At 45.9% G+C, this 17,874-nt stretch overlaps 2 protein-coding genes across 2 annotated transcripts in view; both read left to right on the plus strand.

Moving 5' to 3' along the window:
* GRB2 (growth factor receptor bound protein 2) overlaps positions 1–6,695 on the plus strand; it is a 50,680-nt gene extending 43,985 nt beyond the window's left edge. Inside the window, exons 4-6 of the mRNA XM_084298584.1 lie at positions 456–578; positions 2,883–3,051; positions 4,404–6,695. Of these exons, the coding sequence (XP_084154710.1) occupies positions 456–578; positions 2,883–3,051; positions 4,404–4,589 (478 nt within the window). The 3' untranslated portion in view covers positions 4,590–6,695. The remainder of the gene's footprint in view (positions 1–455; positions 579–2,882; positions 3,052–4,403) is intronic.
* A 1,319-nt stretch (positions 6,696–8,014) lies between these two features.
* Positions 8,015–17,235, plus strand: SLC25A19 (solute carrier family 25 member 19). Its single transcript, XM_084298358.1, has 6 exons — positions 8,015–8,186; positions 8,659–8,814; positions 9,625–9,795; positions 10,773–10,956; positions 12,136–12,266; positions 13,377–17,235. The coding sequence occupies exons 1-6, from the start codon at positions 8,061–8,063 to the stop codon at positions 13,575–13,577; spliced, it is 969 nt and encodes a 322-aa protein (XP_084154484.1). The 5' UTR covers positions 8,015–8,060; the 3' UTR covers positions 13,578–17,235.
* The last annotated feature ends 639 nt before the right edge of the window (positions 17,236–17,874 follow it).

The following is a 17,874-nucleotide window of genomic DNA, read 5'->3' on the forward strand; positions in this document are numbered from 1 at the left end:
GTTCCTATGGCAGTCTTTTTAGCCTCACCAAGTAGGACTTAGTGAAGCAGCTGTGTACATTAGGTTCTTGTGGGTATGTATGCTAAATATCATCTATGTCTAAAGGGTAGAGTAGGGTGCAAAACTGTGAATAACACATGAAATTTTGAGCAGTTGGGTTATTTCCCCCTTCTGAAAATAAATCCTGTAACTTGAGGGTTTCACACTTACCACATCTCTGCTTTGCTAAGTTGGGTGAAATAGGGCGATTGCAAGCGCATCATGGTAGCTTCGCTGCCAGGACGAAACATTCTGAAAATGGTTCAGTAGCCTGTAGTAGGGTGGCAACGAGGTAGGTGTAGCTTAAGTACTTCTGTAAGGAATCATTTCACCTCGGTGTGAATATCTGTGTCAGGCTCGCACATGAAATGTTTCGAGTTCTTAATTTCCTCTGTTTTCTTTTCCTCGCTCCTCAGGTGGTTTTTTGGAAAGATTCCCCGAGCAAAGGCTGAAGAGATGTTAGGCAAACAGAGACATGATGGTGCCTTCCTCATCAGGGAGAGTGAGAGCGCTCCTGGGGACTTCTCTCTCTCAGTCAAGTAAGTGATGCCCAGAAGCACTTGTGTGGCAATCACGACACCTAATGCCAGTTCTCAATCACGGATAAAGGACGGGTGATTGCTAGTGCTGATGGGCAGGAATAATTTTCCAGATGCCTTATAGCAGGCCTGTTCTTCCAGTGATACAAATTTTCTTACTCCATCTTCTGTCTTTGTGCAGTACGCTTCCAAATGTTTTTTGTGGCCACTTGGCACCTACTTTAGGGATAGTCATGTTCTCTAGCGCTGGGTCATGATGCTATGAAAGGAGAGGCCTCTTCCATCTCTCAGTGGTTTATTTCACCTTCATAGAGAATCTCTCTAGTAACAAAAAAAAAAAAAAAAAAAAAAAAGAGGAACATTAAGGAGGAACAGTTCACATCCTTGAGCAACCTTTCTATAAGCACTGGCTCTTAACCAGCAGGAGTTCCTGAAAGGTAGCACGGTATAATGTGAGCCATGTCTAAGTATTTCACACGTCTGAAGTCTCTGTAAAATAGAGGTATTAAAAACTTTTGAAAGGGTTTGGGATGTAATTGAACATAAGGAGAGGGGAACTCTCTCTTTAGCAGCTTATTTTTCCCTTTTTCTTTATTTTTTTCCCCCCTCCTGTACCAGAAATTAACACGATTTTCTATCTATCTTGATGGATTTAGATCATTCATGCAAGATTCCTAGTTTGCTGTATTTTCTGGGGCTATCAGTGATCTGTTTTAGCAGATTATTTTTTCTAGTCGTCTCTGGTCTGTAACCAAGTGTTTGTCATCCTGCACAGCAGCACCAAGTCATGCCAACAAACTGAATTAAGCAACTGATTTTAGAGTTGTTTATATTTCTGTTGGATACAATAATCTGAGCTGGAATACTAGATATGAATGGAAGCTTCATTCCAGACATTGCATTCCTTTATGAAACCTAAGGTTGTAACAGCATAGCGCTGCCTGCCTGTTCAGTGTTGCCACCTGGTGGTAATACCTCAATTGCTTTTTTCTGTTTTATTTCGAAAAACTTTTTTTTTTCCCTTCCCTGAATGGTGAGCTGCAGCATTTGAAGTGGTGAGAAGCTCTCAGGTTGAGGAAGGGGAGCAGAGGCAGTACCCATGAATTGTTTTGTGTGAGCTTTGTCACCAAGACAGTATCTACGCTTTCAGCCACAGTATAGGAGCTCTTCATGCCAAGTGGGGAATTCTTGCCTCCTGTTTTTAGTGTTTAGACTAAAAAAAAAAAATACTGGTGTGCTGTTCATCTGGAAAATTCTGACACTCCCTCTTTGGAGTTACTCTTTATTTAGGATAAAATTGTTGGCGAAGTAGCTTCAACTGAATGTCATCATTTGTCAGAAAAAAGTTGTTAAAGCACAACTGAAGTTGCTGCACTACTTGTGAGCATCACCTTGTAAGGGTTTTTGTGCCTTTTTTTTTTTTTTTTTTTTTTTGAAAGAGTGGAGAAATCTGTTTTGCAAGATGTCCTTTTGCTTAAGTCCAGACCATCTGCCAGAAGAGATGATCCTACCCCCCTTGCTACAGCAGTTCTTTTCCCAGCAACTTACCTTTGATGGGACTGGTGCCTGTGTCCTGCATCATCACACAGGCACAGTGGTACTGTGTGAGGGAAGGGCTGAGGCTGGGAGAAGTGCAGCAGCTTAGCAAGAGGTAGCACGAGCTTGAAATGGCTTTGAGTCAGTTGTGAAATTGCTGTGGCTGAAGAACTAAACTGAAGCACGTGTTCAACTTCTAGTCCACATTCAAATGCAAGATTCGGAAGGTGCTGTGGTGCAGCTTCTTCAACGTGACCTTGTGTTTGTAAAAGTCCATTGCACATGTCCTAGGTATCCTGTGCACTGTCTTCAGCGACACAGGTGACTGCATACAAGCATCCAAAAGTACACGTACCGGATGGCAGCTATGTGGTAACGCAGTGTAAAAAAGCTGAAATGACTGCACATGCTGTTGGAGAAGGAGTGTTGTGACACCAGAAGGCCTCAAACTTCTGCAACTTCAGAGTGGTTGGAAAAGGTGGTTTTAAACTGAAGACCTGCTATAAGAAGAGTGCATCTGAAACTTGCAGGATTTTTTAAAATTTCAGTGTTTGAATTCTTTCTGTGATCACTGATTTCTGTAAGATGCAACTGATGAATGGTTTTCAAACATTTTTACAACAATGAACTGGTACTTGTAATATCAGTGCCACCAACAGTTTTTACTGTGCCCCGAACAACCTTTTTGTACCCAACTCTTCACGCTCATGATCTCAGCAGAATGCTCAGTGACTAATAATGTGTTTTTTTCTTTTTATTCCTTCCCAGGTTTGGAAACGATGTGCAGCACTTCAAGGTGCTTAGAGATGGGGCTGGCAAGTATTTCCTCTGGGTGGTGAAGTTCAATTCTTTGAACGAGCTGGTAGATTATCACAGATCCACATCTGTCTCCAGGAACCAGCAAATATTTCTACGGGACATTGAACAGGTGCCACAGGTAAGACAAGTGTCCCCATAGAACATAATTTTTAGGCTATTGCAACCACAGTCTGGAGTGGGATTACATCTCAGAGTAAAGGAACAGGGATGGAGAAAAGCTGACTTCAATTTTTTTCTGTTGAAGTGTAGTGTTGTATCTTGTTGCCAGAATTATACTGGAAGATTAGCTGGATGTTTGTGCAAAGCCTACCTGCTAACTCCTAGTCTCTCCTTCAGTCCTGGCAAAGTGTTGTTGCTGCTTGGACACTCGGCTTCTGTTAATGTTTATGATTACTGTTGAAGTAAGGTCATCTGATTCCTGTGAATTAAGAATGGGTTTACTGCTGGTTTAGGACACAGTAAGAAAGGACAGTTCTGTTTGTACTGGGTCACAGCCACAACTGCACCTTGGTAGCAGTGAAGTACTTTGTTGAAGAGGTAGCTACAGGTGGTGGCATATGGAACATCTCTAGCCTGCTGTTTTGAATCCAGCCAGCATAAAGAGGAACCAAAACCTCCTGCTACGTGTCAGTAGAGCAGCTTGTGTGTATGTAGCTCTTTTTTGTTCCATTTCCCAGGGCCGTCCAAATGTTACGTTAGATATAACTGGATCTTTTGTCAATTCTGGATAAATCCATTTGCCTGTATCTGCAGCATTAGCTTGAAGAAGCCAGAACCTCGCACTTCTCTGGGTGCCCTGGGCAGCCTTTGCCAGAGTTCATCTGAACACACAGCTCTGCACAGTGGGGTCAGTGATGAGCAGAGGATGAGAAGAGCTGGCTGAGAATGACAAGCATGAAGATACCTTGTTAGACTCCCAGTTTTAAGAATCCAAATGCATTTTTAAATTAACCCCTAGGTTTTCCATAACAATGGAGACATTTGCTGACCAAACACGATGCTTTGTGGCAAAACTGATATTGGAGGGGTTTAAGGAAAATGTGTAAAATGCCAGTACCCAGCTTTGAGGGGGAACTTTGTGTATTTCAGTGGTTAGGTAGGTTATTAATACTCATGTTGTTGGTTGTTGTAAACAGGACAAATAAGTAAAAAGGCCATTGTAGTACAGTACAGATTTATGGTAAGTAGTGAACACTGGAAAACAACTACCAGAACATCTGAGATATCTGCTGTTTTTATTTCAGGGTTTTCACAGAAAATTGACCTTTTTTCTAAGGTCTCCTATAGATCATGCTTTCCTTTTTTATCGTGTTACAGATGATGGAGGCTGGCTTTCAGGAAAGTGCAACAGCCCAAATGTTCACTGCTTATCTCTGGTGCAAGTTAAAAATCAATCCTGCCTGAGGGAGCAGGTGTCTCGAGTGCTGTAGATGACTCTCATTTTGCATATCTTTCTCTTTCCCCTTTCAGCAACCAACGTACGTTCAGGCCCTGTTTGATTTTGATCCCCAAGAGGAAGGAGAGCTGGGTTTCCGCCGCGGAGACTTTATCCAAGTCCTTGACAATTCTGACCCCAACTGGTGGAAGGGAGCCTGCCACGGACAGACGGGCATGTTTCCACGCAACTATGTGACCCCAGTGAATCGGAACATCTAGAGATAAATATTAGAGATTATTTAAAGAAATGAGAGAAACAGTAAATACACATACAGAGCCTAACTGCAGCCAGTGACCTAAAATCACACGGCGATAAAACCTGAGTCACCTTTCACCGTGAGGTGATCCTCCTTCACAGTACGGAACTTCAGGGGTGGGGTGGGGGGGGGAAGAGTTCAACTTACACACCAAAACTTATCTTAGGAAAAAAAAAAAAAAAGAGAAAAAAAAAAAAGAAAATAACAAATTTCCTCAGCTGCTCCTGGGTTACCCCCTTTCATTCACTCTTCTTGTTTCCCCCTCCTCCTCTGTCCATCAGTGCATGAAGTTTTAATGCCATATAAAGTCCTAGCCATGCAGTTAAAGGAAAAGGGAGAAACTCTGCTGGTATTTTCTCTCTCTGCAAACGGTCTTCATTTGACATGAAGGGACATGAGAGAAGAACCAAATCCACAGTCCTGCCTTTAAAAAAAACAAAAATCATCAGTCTGCTTTTGCCTTCAACATTCAGCTCTTCTTGCCTGGGAAAGATGAGGTGTTGCTCTAATTTTTATTGTCTCTTCTCCTTTGGCACTTTCTTCTGAAGCTCAGCAGCTTCCAAGCAGGGGAAGGGAGAAGAGTTATGTGGCTTTTAGTTTTGTTTTTTCTTTTGAGTCAAGAGCTGCTTTCAGAAACTCCAACCTACAACTGAAGTCTATTAATGCTGTGCTGACAGCTTTTTTGTTTTTTCTTAAAGGTGTACGGTTGAGCACATTTTTCCATAGTGCCTTTCCCTTATTTTCTTTTTTATTATTATTTTTTTTTTTTAAGTTAAAAGGACAGTCCAGAGCTTTTCAGAGGGTTTTTTTTCTGCCTATGTGTAAATAAATACTTTGGGGCGAGGGGTGTAGAGGAGGGTGGCTTTATCAACGGACATTTGAGAAAAATCTACAACCAGAGATGGAGCTTTAATCTTAAGATTTGTCTTACTGTTTGAATTTCCTTATTCCAAGGGGGGGGAGGGAAATCAAGGCATTCAGTGGTAGCTTAGGCTGCTCAGTGGTGGAGAGCTGCAACCAGGAGCCTCAAAAGATAAAAGAGAAACCGGGAAGGTATGTCCAGGGAAAATGAGGAAGAATATTTTGGGGAGGGAGGGCTAAGGGGGGGGGAATTTGAGAAAGAGTAGTCCTGAGATGTCCTATAAAATGTACATTCCTTTGATGGAAAACTTTATAATGCAGAAAAACCTCAAGAAATAGTGCTTGAAACCATTTTATGCTATTAGTGAATGTTTCTACGTGATGCATGTAATCAGCCTGTCTCTTTTGCCTGGATAGGGAGTATTTGCAGTCGTGTTGCTCATGAAATGTGGGGTTGGCATCACTGTTCTCCAGTTTCTCCTCCCTCCTCAGGTCAGTGTTACTGTTAAAGTAGATTTCCCTCCACCTCGCTCCCCATTCACAGCAGGCTGTGTGATGACTGTAATCCCCACCCCTTACCATAATGGCATTTGTTGTGGCCATTCGCTCTTCCACCAGAGCAGTGTGACGTTAAATTGGATGGAAAGAAAAGCAATCAAACCACGTTGCTCTCTGTGCCAATCTTCAGTTGCGTTATTTTTCCTTTTGGTGGCCGCTTGGCTGTATCCCTTCACCCCACCAACGAATCCAAAAACTGCGGTGGAGATCTCCTCCTGCCCTGCATAAGCACGGGCAATCTTTTGTTGGAGGGTGCCTTTTTTTGTACTAAATGTTACAAGTTTTATTCCTGAGATGGACTCTGCCTTACACTTTGATTTTCCAGCAGATGAAAGAGAGAGCTATCCTGTAGAGTATTACTTTCTCCCCCTCTCCTTGCTAGCTGTCACTCACTTTCTTCCTTCTTTGTAAAGTGATTGGAAAAGGAATCTATGGCATTCTACACCTGGACCATTTGATTGTTTCCTTATTTTGGAATTGGTGTATATCATGCAGCCTTGCAGACATATGTCTTGTGTGTGTATATATATTAAAAAAAAAAATCAGTGTTTAAATAAAAAAAGGCCTATGTACTTAATCCTTTAACTCTGCAGCAGCATTTGGTAGATAGTAATTAACTGTGAATAATAAATATACATTGAATTCTTCACTTGAGCATCTGTCTGTTATTTCAGCTGACCAAAATATAGCTGATTGAGGTAATTTGTAAGTGTTCAGCCTCTGTAGCATCGCGGTTAGATCTCAGCACGCCTAGCCAAAGTCATGTTGCTCTTTCAATCTGTCAGCCGAGAGCCGTGTCACTGAACCACATGTGCTGGTGTGAGTAGCGAAGGGGGGAGAGGAGCAATCAGGTTGCTGTCAGAATGGCAAGCAGGATCTATTAGTGGAGCGGGAGGGTGGCACTTGAGCCTTTCTTCCTCTGCTTTTTTTTCTCAGCTCTTTTTGTAACCGCTCGAGCAGCCCTGTGGTGCTGACTCTAAGGCAGTGAGGAGCCAGTACTGGAGGGCGATACGCTGGTTATTTCTGGAGCGTCTGCTAAAGGACAGAGGGAAAGATGAGCGTCTGACTTGTGCAACAGCAGCACCTCCAGCTCAGACCGTCACAGCAGCTTTGGCTCTGCGTGGTCAGTGCCTGACAGCTCGCTTTCAATTTTCTCTTGTTGCCTAAATAAATGGAAGAGGTTGGCTGTGCTAAGCAGGGCTGTGGGCGGCTCTGCAGGTCCCTTCAGAAGCTGCTCCCTTGGCTCTGCCGCTTCTCGCCAGCTTTCTCTTACAGGCACTGCCTCTGCCTTTTGTAGTGGGTTTTAACGTACAATAGGAAGAGGCCCAGTGACATAACCGGCCTGTGGTGGTTCCTCCCAGTTCTGATCAGAGGCAGATAGGCACGGAGTGAATCAGAAACGCTGCCGTCTGCCTGTTACTAGTTTTCATTTGCACCAGTGCAGTCAGTACAGAAATTATTCACAGCATGGCTTGAAGTTTTGGGCACTTTTTTACAATGCTGTAGCAGGACACACTTGGAAGCGTGTTAATTCGTTCCTTGAGAAGTTCTGCTAAACTTTTCTGTGCTATATGAAGAGCAGCAAGGTGCCTGTTGTGGTGATGGTAGGGTACGGTTAAGGACCAGCTGCTTTGCACTTAGGGGTTCCCCTCACCCCCCAGCACCCCAGGGTGCCCCATCAGCCGCCCTCATTTCCCGCCCCCACTGCAGCGCCAGGGGGCGGCGGGGCCCGGTCCCCCCGTCAGGGGAGCGGGGCCGCGGGACTACAACTCCCAGCGTGCCCCGCGGCGCGCAGGCGCGGAGCTGCGCCCGGCAGGCGGCTGAGGCGGCGGGTGGGGCCCGCGGCGGGAGCCGGCCGGCACCGAGCGGGCCCGGGGTGGGGGGGGGGGCGAGGCTGAGGGGAGGTTTGGGGCTGAGGGGAGGCTGAGGGGGGAGCGGGGTGAGGGGAGGTTTGGGGGCTCGGGGCTGCGGGTGAGGGCTCGGGGCAGGGCGCTGAGGGGCTCCCCGGGCAGGCATGGTGGGCTACGACCCCGAGGCCAAGTGCGTCTCCACGGTGGAAGCGGCCGCAGCGGGCTCGGCCTCCGGCTTCGTCACCCGCGTCCTGGTCAGCCCCCTGGATGTCATCAAGATCCGCTTCCAGGTACCGGGGGGCGAGGAGCCCTCGTGGAGCAGGGCTGGGGGGTGCTGGGCGAGCGGCTGGTGCCTGCACAGCGCTAATCCTGAGCGCCGGCCTTACCCCATGTCAGGTGTGGGGCAGGCGGTGGCAGGGCTGCCGTGCACGTACCGGTTATCTGTATGGCTTGGGGGTCCCAGCGGGATCCTGTGTGCTCTTGCTCTGTTCTCTTTTTCTAAATGATCTCAATCGTCTAGTTTAATTTTCACTGTCAGCCCTACCGACAACCTTTGCGTTGTTTGTGTGCTTTTACTGGTCAGAGACCTACATAGATCGCGTCCCAGTCAGGTCTAGATGTGATTCTGAGGAAGGCAGAATGCCTCAGGATGCCTTTGCGTAGCATGGGTTGGCTCTTAGGGTTGTGAGTTCCTCAACGGGACACTTGAACATCACTGAAACACGATGTGGAATTGAAAAGATTTTTTCTGTTTTCTTCCAGCTTCAGATCGAGCAGCTCTCCTCCAGAACCCCAGGAGCTAAGTACTATGGCATCTTGCAAGCCGTACAGCGCATCTTCCAGGAGGAGGGGTTGGGAGCCTTCTGGAAGGGGCACGTTCCTGCCCAGTTCCTTTCAGTTGGCTACGGAGCTGTTCAGGTAAGGTGACCGCACATCAGCTGCGCCCGGGGTACCTCTGTAGGACTCTGCTTTGCTCTTCTTCAGACTGGCTGCGTGGGCAGATGCAGAAAGGTAGAAGGGTCCAGGTTTACCTTGGACTGATTCAAGGCAGCTCTAGTCACGGAGATGTATAGCTGTGTAATGTTGGTGTCTAATTCCTAAATTAATTTTCCTGAGCTTGCAGAGCAGAGTTTAATTTTGCTTGGCCAGCCTGGAGCACAGCAAGAATAAACTCAGTTTGCGCTCTGCCTGATGTCTCAGACAAGCCCTGTTTGCTCCTGACACTTGGTTTAGCTCTTAACATTCCAAGCCTGCATAGTTTTTTTGCTCTGGTTCACATTTTCTTAGCAAGCTGTTAGGGCAACACAGTCAATGAGGCTGAATTAACAGTATTTTGCACAACATTGCCATGCTTTATTTTTAAGTATTAGCAATGTATTTTATGATCAGCCATTCAAAGAATAATTGGCGCCGTATCTGTAACATAGCAAATACTTTTGGGGATATATAGAGCATGAAGATGAGTTTTCACAGCTCTAAATGCCAGATGCACCAGAAGTGTCAGAGATCAGAATACCACAGGCATTCTTAAGGCTGCTCAGTGATTTTCACAAGGCATTCTTTGAGCACATGCTCCAACAGGTTGCAAATTGGAGGACTTTTGAAGGACAAAGAGAGGAGGTGGTTACAAGCTGTGGGTGGAGCTCTTGGTGAGATGAAAGAAGAGGAGGAGATCTGTGTCAGTGATAGGAACTGACTCCTTGACCTGTGTGTGTTTGTTTCTGTAAGTTCATGGCATTTGAAAGCTTGACCAAGCTGGTGCACAACGTCACCTCGTACAACGCCCGTGATTCCTTTGTGCACTTCATCTGCGGTGGACTGGCTGCTTGCACGGCCACTGTTGCAGTTCAGCCCGTTGACACACTACGCACCCGCTTTGCTGCTCAGGGTGAGCCAAAGGTACGGTTCAGAATTCACTGCTTGGAATTGCCATCTCTCGCAGGAGCAATTTTTATTTCTATGAATGTGGGAAGGTTGGAAAGTACATAACAGTCTGTGGGTTTGCGTAAAGGAGCAGGTGCTGTTGTTGGGCAATGTTTGTGTTGTTGCCAAGGTATCCTCTGTGCTGTTGACGTTAGCTTTCTTAATTATGTTTTGCTGGGTCTGTTTTTGTTTGACTCCTGACAGGTGATCCAGAAAGGAGAAGCTGTCCTTATCAGGATAACTCAATTTTCGTTTTGGCTGTTGGCCACTTATAGAATACACTCCCTAGCCTGTTGTGCATTGCGTGTTTCAAACTTTCCACTTACACAGAGTCACGTTTAGATCACGGTGGGGGTGAAACTTGAAACCTTTCACCTGTGTTTCTTATCCTTTCTTGTGTAAGACCTGGTCTCCATGCTGATTAGGTCTGTAATAACTAGACAGGTGTGAGTTTGTATCACAACCATTTGTGTTTTTTGTCTTAGCCTGCAGTAGAATGACAATATGTATTATATTAATTCTGTTGCAGGACCAAGCAGAGCTGTTAATAAGAGAATTAAGTAACTATGGCAGTGATGCAAGTGGTCTCAGTCCACAGCTCAGGTCTGTGCCTTGTTCCTTCCCCTCAGAAGCACAGCTGGGATGTGGGATGCAATGTCAGCCCAGGCCTTTCAGTGCAGAGCTAATGATCCAGTCATTCAATTAGTCTCTTGTGGCTCAGATGTAGGTTTAAATTGTCAGCTTTCTTAAAAGAGCCACAAGGGCTCAGCTAAGAATACTGCGTGAAGATGTGCAGAATCACTTTGTTTATCGCTCTGTGCTGAAAACCAGTCAGTTGTGTTTTGGGCAGCGGGAAGTTCTTATCCTCTTTACCAGGAAATATCCTGACCTTTTTTGGGTTGATGTTTTTAAGCCTGTTTTACCGGCAAGTCAGCATCTTCTTTGTTGTCTAGGTCTATCACAACCTTCGCCATGCGGTGGTGACCATGTACCAGACAGAAGGGCCTCGGACGTTCTATAGAGGTTTGACCCCCACAATCATTGCCATCTTCCCATATGCTGGTCTCCAGTTCTCCTTCTACAACACCTTGAAACAACTTTCTGAATGGATGATTCCAGCTGAAGGAAAGGAAGGAGGTAGGCACTTGGGCCAGTGAAGTCAGTGATCTGAAGAGAAAGAGAGGGTGAATACTAGTCTGGGAGACTGTCATAAGCCCAGTTTTCTGTCCTATCTGTCCTTTTTCAATGCAACCTCTGAAAAGCATCTCAATTTCCCATCTTTTATTCTTATCCCTGCACATATACTGCACGAGTAAGTAGAGTGAAGTTTACAAATAACTTGTTTTATAGAACAACCATGATGGAAACATGGTTAGTTGGGAAACTAAAGTGTCACAGGCCAGAGGGTGTTCTTTCTTGAGCTGTGTCACATTACTCATACCATAGGAAGACCATGCAGGCATAATCTTTCTCTCAATTTCAGTAGCGCTGTACAAACAGGACTCAGATTTCCTCAGTAAATCTGCCTACGGGTTCCAGCACAGCTGCTAGAGCAGAGGATTCATTTAGTCTAATTTGAAGCTATTTGATTTGATATTCTTATCTTGATTTCTCACTCCATTATAAAAGAGCCTCATCTTGATGCAACCTGTCACCTTGACAGTTCTGGAGGCTAGTGCCTCCCAGAGAGAGAGTGGATGCTGCGTAAATGTGTTTGGGTTCCTCAACAGAATTCCTTCAGATGGGGGAACTAGACTTTTCAATATCGTGTCTGCATATTTCCTTTCAGAAGGCTGATACTGATGGTGGTTTTGTGCTGTTAACTCACGTATGTCAGGAAAAAGACTAATACCATAAAATTAACTTCTCACAAGACTTTGTGAAATCGGGCAATGTCAACGTGTGACTTAAATTGACTTTCTGGATGGGAGTGAGCAGTCAGAAGTGCAAGGTTTCCAGTGGGAAACCTTCCTTTTACTGGGAGCCATGCAAACTTTTCTATCCGGTAATGACAGGTTCTCTGGTGACTTTTTTTTGTGCATTGCCACTTGGTAGATAAAAATCATAACTCAGTGCAATGAGCTATCATGTCACGAGCTTTTTATGCTCTGGCTCCAGTGGACATTGTGAGTGTGATGCAGAAAACACTGGTTGAGGTTTGGAGGCTCAAACTATATAGAAGAGATGGTGTGATTTTAAATGGCCTTACTTCTTGTGAAAGGTTATTTTTAATTTACCTCTCGTGACTTTTTCATCTGAACTTCCCGCTAATCCTCTTTTCTCCCTCTGCTGTCTTCTCCCCTTTCTGCTTCTCAGGCAATGTTAAAAACCTCGTTTGTGGCAGCTGTGCTGGAATCATCAGCAAAACCCTCACTTACCCTTTTGACCTGATCAAAAAACGACTGCAAGTGGGTGGCTTTGAGCATGCCCGAGCAGCCTTTGGGCAGGTGAGAAATGTTTGACTTCTGGGAGCTAATTGTTCTTGTTTAATAATGGGAATAGCTGTGTGAATAAGTTGATTTATTTTATGATATTGTCCAGAATACCTGCGCCTTGCCTTCTCATCCACCTTCATCAGGCAGGCTGTCTTGGAGCTGGGGATTAGTTAGTCAGACAGAGGGGGGTTGATTTCCTTTATTCTTCTACTTGCTGCCTGGTATTTGTGATTCAGGAGCGAATGACTGGCGGGGGATTACACTGGCTTTATGCTAGGATCGCCTGCCAGTATCCTTTTCTGCAGTTATTGGTTTGATGTGAAGAATGGGCACCAAGTGTTCAACATATGTCTTATGTACCAGAACATCCCGACACTCAAAGTAAATTAAATGCTTCTGGTGTTCTTAAGCACCATCTGTAGCACCTGGAAATACACTTTAGGGCATATACAGATCTTTCAAGGAGCTATCTCTTTCTTTTCCTGAAGACTAGAAATTTTCTTTTTTTTTTTATTTTTCTTTCAAATTCTGTGGATCGGAGAAGTAAATCAGTCTGTACCTCAAGAAACTTTTGGATAGGAATTGGAAACCTTAACCCATTGCATTGGATGCTTCTTTCCTTCCAGTGAGGCACAGAATTTGTTCTTAGCACTGATGTGTCACAATGTTAAACCTTCACGGTGTGACATGATGACATACAGACAGCTAATTTAAAGACTTCTAAGTGCTGTAGCTGTGTTTTCTTTATGTCAAAAAACTGAAGTTATTTCTCCTTAGAGAGCGAGGAAGATGGCAAACAATAGCAGCACAATCTGAAATAATTGCTTTACAAACTCCTACCATAAATAATACATGCTGTTGTGACATAAAGATTTTATGGGCACTCCGTTAGAATGATCTGCTCAGGCCAGTGCTGATGCAAAACACGTACTTTCTCTCTAGCAGCACGAACAACCCGACTCTCTGACACTTTCAGTTAGTTAAAACAATAGCCAGAAAAGCATTTCTGGGCTGCATGTCTAGATTCTGTTTCTGTGGTATAGCTTGGGGCTCTCTGTGTTCTCTCCCAGGTAGGCTCTCTTGGATTTCTTCTCCTTTAACCTTTTCACCATTCTTTCCCAGGTGCGGATGTATAGGGGTCTGCTGGACTGCCTAAGGCAGGTCATGCGAGAGGAGGGCCTGGGTGGATTTTTTAAGGGCCTTTCGCCCAGCTTGCTGAAGGCTGCTGTCTCTACTGGCCTCGTCTTCTTCTCCTATGAGCTGTTCTGCAGCCTGTTGTGTGCCCTGAAGAACACTGACAGCACCAAGAGGAAGGAAAGCTGAAACGGGCATGCGTTTGGCTACCTGGTGTTCTCCTGGAGGAAGGAAAGTGAAGGCTTTGCTCTGTCTTTATCATGTTGGAAGTGGCAGAGCTCCCAGAGTTCCACCAGCCTGGAGGAAATGCCATCCTGGGACCAAGCAGGAGGAGAAGGTGCCTGCAGTTCTGCTGACGATGCTGAAATGCTCTGCTGGAAGCTGTTAAACAGAGCACTTCTTTGTTTCTTTGTTCTGTCTCCTCTAATATCAGCGCACATTTAGTGAGGGGAGGAACCAAGCATCCAACTACTTAGCAGAGCCTGCGCTCTGCAAACACACCCAGGAGAGTGGGTGAATTCCTGTGCTTGCACGGGAGGGATCTCTGATCACAGGGAGGGATCCTGGCTAGCTGCTGCTGCTGCTGCTTACTCGACGTGATACCACTTCTCAGCACTAAATCTGCCCAGCTTTATTTCCTTGCTTATGGTCTGCTGTTGGCAGCGTGTGCTTTTCTCTGTGTTGCACAGGTAGCTCTGCACCACTGTTGTGAAGTCAGCCAAAACCTCTTAAGTGTGCACAGATCCTTTGTTTTCCTTTTCTTTGCTGCAAATTTTGTCTTGATTGCCACTCACTGGCTGTGCCTTCTCAGCCACTTTAAACACAGTATCTTAGTGGATCATGCTGACTTCTACTCATTCTGGTGAGCTTGACTGTATCTTAAGTGCCAATTTCTCTTCCTGTGTGTCTTGCCGTACATCTCTTAAGGTTTTGCATTGTTTTGGTCACACTTTTTCCAAGTAGACCCTGAGATGAAGAGCCCCGCTTTATGGGGTTTCAACGCACAAGCCCAATTCTTACTGCAGGGTGCTTTGTTTCCCTGCTGAGTGAGTAAACAAATGCTGTTTTAGAAATATTTAATCTACATAGGAATACTGAAAGAAAGTCCTGTGGAAAGTACTAAGTCTTTTTTTAAAAATACCACCTGTGAATGTTCCTAGAGAGTATCTCTGTATTGGTCTCAAAACATTTCTGAACCTCAGTCCTACGGTGGTGCTAGCAAATGAAAATGTTTTGTCAGGAATAGCTGAAGTGACAGAACTGCACATCAAAGTGGAATTGTTCAACTGGTGTTTAACGAGAAAAGGATGATTGAATTATAGCTGGAGAAGTGTTTTTCTTTGAGTTTCAGAGATTTTACAAATGGTTTAAAAAAAACCACTGAATTATGTAAAAGGGAAGAGAGGAAAATGACTTTCTTCCTCCTCTTCTTTTTTTTTTTTTTTTTCAAGCTGAGCAGGGCGTAGCTGGACCAGGGTGTGGAAGGCAGGCCTCCAAGGAAGAGCCAGTGTGATACAAAAGCATGTTAGTCATCTGGTGAATGGTAAAAAGGGCAGAGCACTGCGATTATTTTGAGGATGGTTTGATGGTTCTTCTCTTAACGCAGTTCTCTGTGGCTTTCTTTCGATATTCAGGGTGTTAATCCCAAATGGCCTGGCCAAATTCCAGCATGACCAATTCCATTCTGTTGACGCAACTTCTGCTGGCAATTTGGATTGCATATCAGTGTTACTCACTTATCCTGAACTATTGTGAGAGGCTGTTTTTAAAGAGCAGCTGTTTCACTGGTGGCTGAGATATCCAGCGAGATGCCTTGCAAGCCCAGGGCAAATAAGCAAAATAACTTTGTGTCTGCTGTGGTTTGAGATCTTTGAGTGCACAGTGGCTGTTTCACTTTGAGAACTATAGAAAATTAGACTGACTGAGCAGTGTCGGGTAGGAGGCTGATACATGAACCTCTCAGCGTTAAATGCATGCACTGAAAAAAAATGGGCAGTTTTTCTCAATGTTCCTTGCATTTCTCCTTTAAGCAAAGTTCTGTCAAAGTGCCTCCATTCCATTGGCATTTTTCTGTGTTACCTCGGTTCTTCTGAGAGCTCCCCAAAACGTTCTTAGAAATGTTTTGCCTTTGTTTACTGTTTATCCATTGTTCTTGGAAGATATCCTAGCCTGTAATGACTTGGAAGGCATCATAACCAGTGAGGAACTTAGCCTCCTGCTGTCCTTCTGAGGCAGAGAAATCTCATTTCAAAACAGGCATGAACAGGTTGGGATTGTTCCTGCCTTTTGGCTGCGGGTAGAGAGGAATGCTCATGGTTAGCAGGGACAGGACTGGCTACAGCAGAAGTTTTTCCATGCTGACCTAGACCTCCATACCCCTGTAGGAAACGTGGGCCCATCCATCCTGTTTAGCATTACGAGACTCTTGTTTTCCATTTTGCGTGAAAGAGCTGCTGTTCATCTGCACACAATAGAGGGAAGCTGGTTAGGAGCTCAGCGGTGGGAAATGGAAGCTCTGGAACAGAGGATGATTTTCTTTGCTTTTCACAGGGGTCAACGAATAAAGAGCACAAAACTGTGCTGTTAGGGTGATGTCCGTGGAGCATGCTGTGAGGTGATGCAGGTGAAGAGCTTTTGGGTGTGTGCAACCTGACTGCTCCACAGAGAGGGCAGCAGTGGGGAGTGCAGAGCAGCTCCTCTCTGGGGTAATTTTTTCCCCACCGTGCATGCAATGAGCTTGCCTCCAACAGATGGCCAAGTCAAAGATTAATTGTTGTGCCAGTCTGGTGTGGACTCCAGAAGAAGCACTCCGTGGGCAGAGCACTTTGGTGCACAGCCTGGTTTATAAATCCCTTTGGGCTGCTACGCGTAGGCCCCTAAAGGCAGCTGCTCTTTCGGTGAGGGGGGAGAAAGAGGTGACGACCCTCACTACAGAACATAAGAAACATCTCAGCCACTTTGTCTCTCACCTTTGGTCAGCAGCATCTGTCCCTGAGAAATTCCTGACGTGCACTTGGCTGACGGGGCGTCGCTGCTGGGGAAAGGGCTGTGACAGGAGCGTTGTTTTCTCTTAGGGGGGAGACTGGTTTCGTGCAAAGAACTCGGGGCCAGGTCTTGCTGCTGATGCTACTCCGGCTAAACCCAGTCACACCACTTCAATCTGAATTCCCTGCAATTAGAGGGGCAGCAGACAGGAGAGAGCTGTGGGCCCCTTGTTCTTCCATAAGCTGGAACAGAATTTTTCTTAGAAAATACTCACTGGATCAGCCCGCTTGAGGCGGATCCACACAGTGGGTGATGTGCTGTGGGGATGGCTGGGGGTTCACTGAGGCAATGTGGGGACGTGCATTGCCTGAAATTCCCCTCTCAAGCTGCTCAGCGATTTGTTTTCTTCTAGTGCCTTTTCTCCTCAGAATGTCCAAAAGCACTTTGGCAGGTAAATGTTGGACACGAGTCCCGCGGTGGTTGTGGGATCCACCGCAGCTCTTGGCCTGCCTCGGGCAGGGCCTTTACGCACAAACTCCGTGATGAATGCACTGCTCCCTCTAGCACTGACCGGCTCCTTGAGTTCCTCGGGCAGTTGTGTTCTCGGGACGCTCATCCAGAGCTGCCCAGCATCATTTTTAAAACGAAATGAATGTTGTACAGCTGGTTCTGGAATGGACCGTTTGTAATTCGGGTTTAAGTTTCTGTTGTGGTGCAGAACTGTAATTCTCTGCATTTTGCTGTGTTGTCCGGGTGGATCTTTTGCAGCTGCTGTAGTCTGAAAGCATCTGAGCACAAAGTGCACAAAGTGTGTGGCTACCTTTAGAAAGACTGAACATTAAATATTTTTGTTATGCTCGTGCCTGGCTGCGGTTTTTCATTCCTTCCCTCCTAGCGGGGACGCGCAGTTGGAGCCTGCAGGGCCGCCGTGGCCCTCCTGCTGCCTGGAAGGGAAAGATAAGGAGGGCCCGCCCGGAGCAGCAGGAGCCGTCTGGATTTCCCTTCCTTCTCTGGTTCCTGGGAGGCCATACAAGCAGGCAGAGCCGTCAGAGCCGTCCCTTCCCCCTGAGACACAGGAGATGCTTTGGGCTCTGTTGAGAGCTGACGGGCTCTGTGCAGCCCCATCCCACGGCCTGTCAGAGCCGCGCTGTTTGTCCCGAGCCACAAATCCACGGGGGATGAGTTCAGATTTGTTTGTACCTAGCCAGGCCACCCAGCGCTGCAGAAAATGTTGACAAACTGCTCATTCTGCATTTCCTGGGGCTGCTCTCCGTTTCCAGCAGCCCGGCTGCTCCGCTGCTGGCTGAACGCTGCTAAAGCTTCAGCCCCACGGGGATCTTCCTCTCTTTGGGAGCTCGGAATCAAAAACACGAAGTGCATTACACCCCGCTCAGTGAGCTGCTTTAACACTTCCCTGGCATGATTTTTTCCTCCTATTTTTATCCACACACACACAAATTCAGCAGCAAGCAGATCCGTGCCTGCTCGGAGCCTCTCTTTC

This window comes from Netta rufina (assembly GCF_964035555.1).
Source record: "Netta rufina genome assembly, chromosome: 19".
Lineage (NCBI taxonomy): Eukaryota > Metazoa > Chordata > Aves > Anseriformes > Anatidae > Netta > Netta rufina.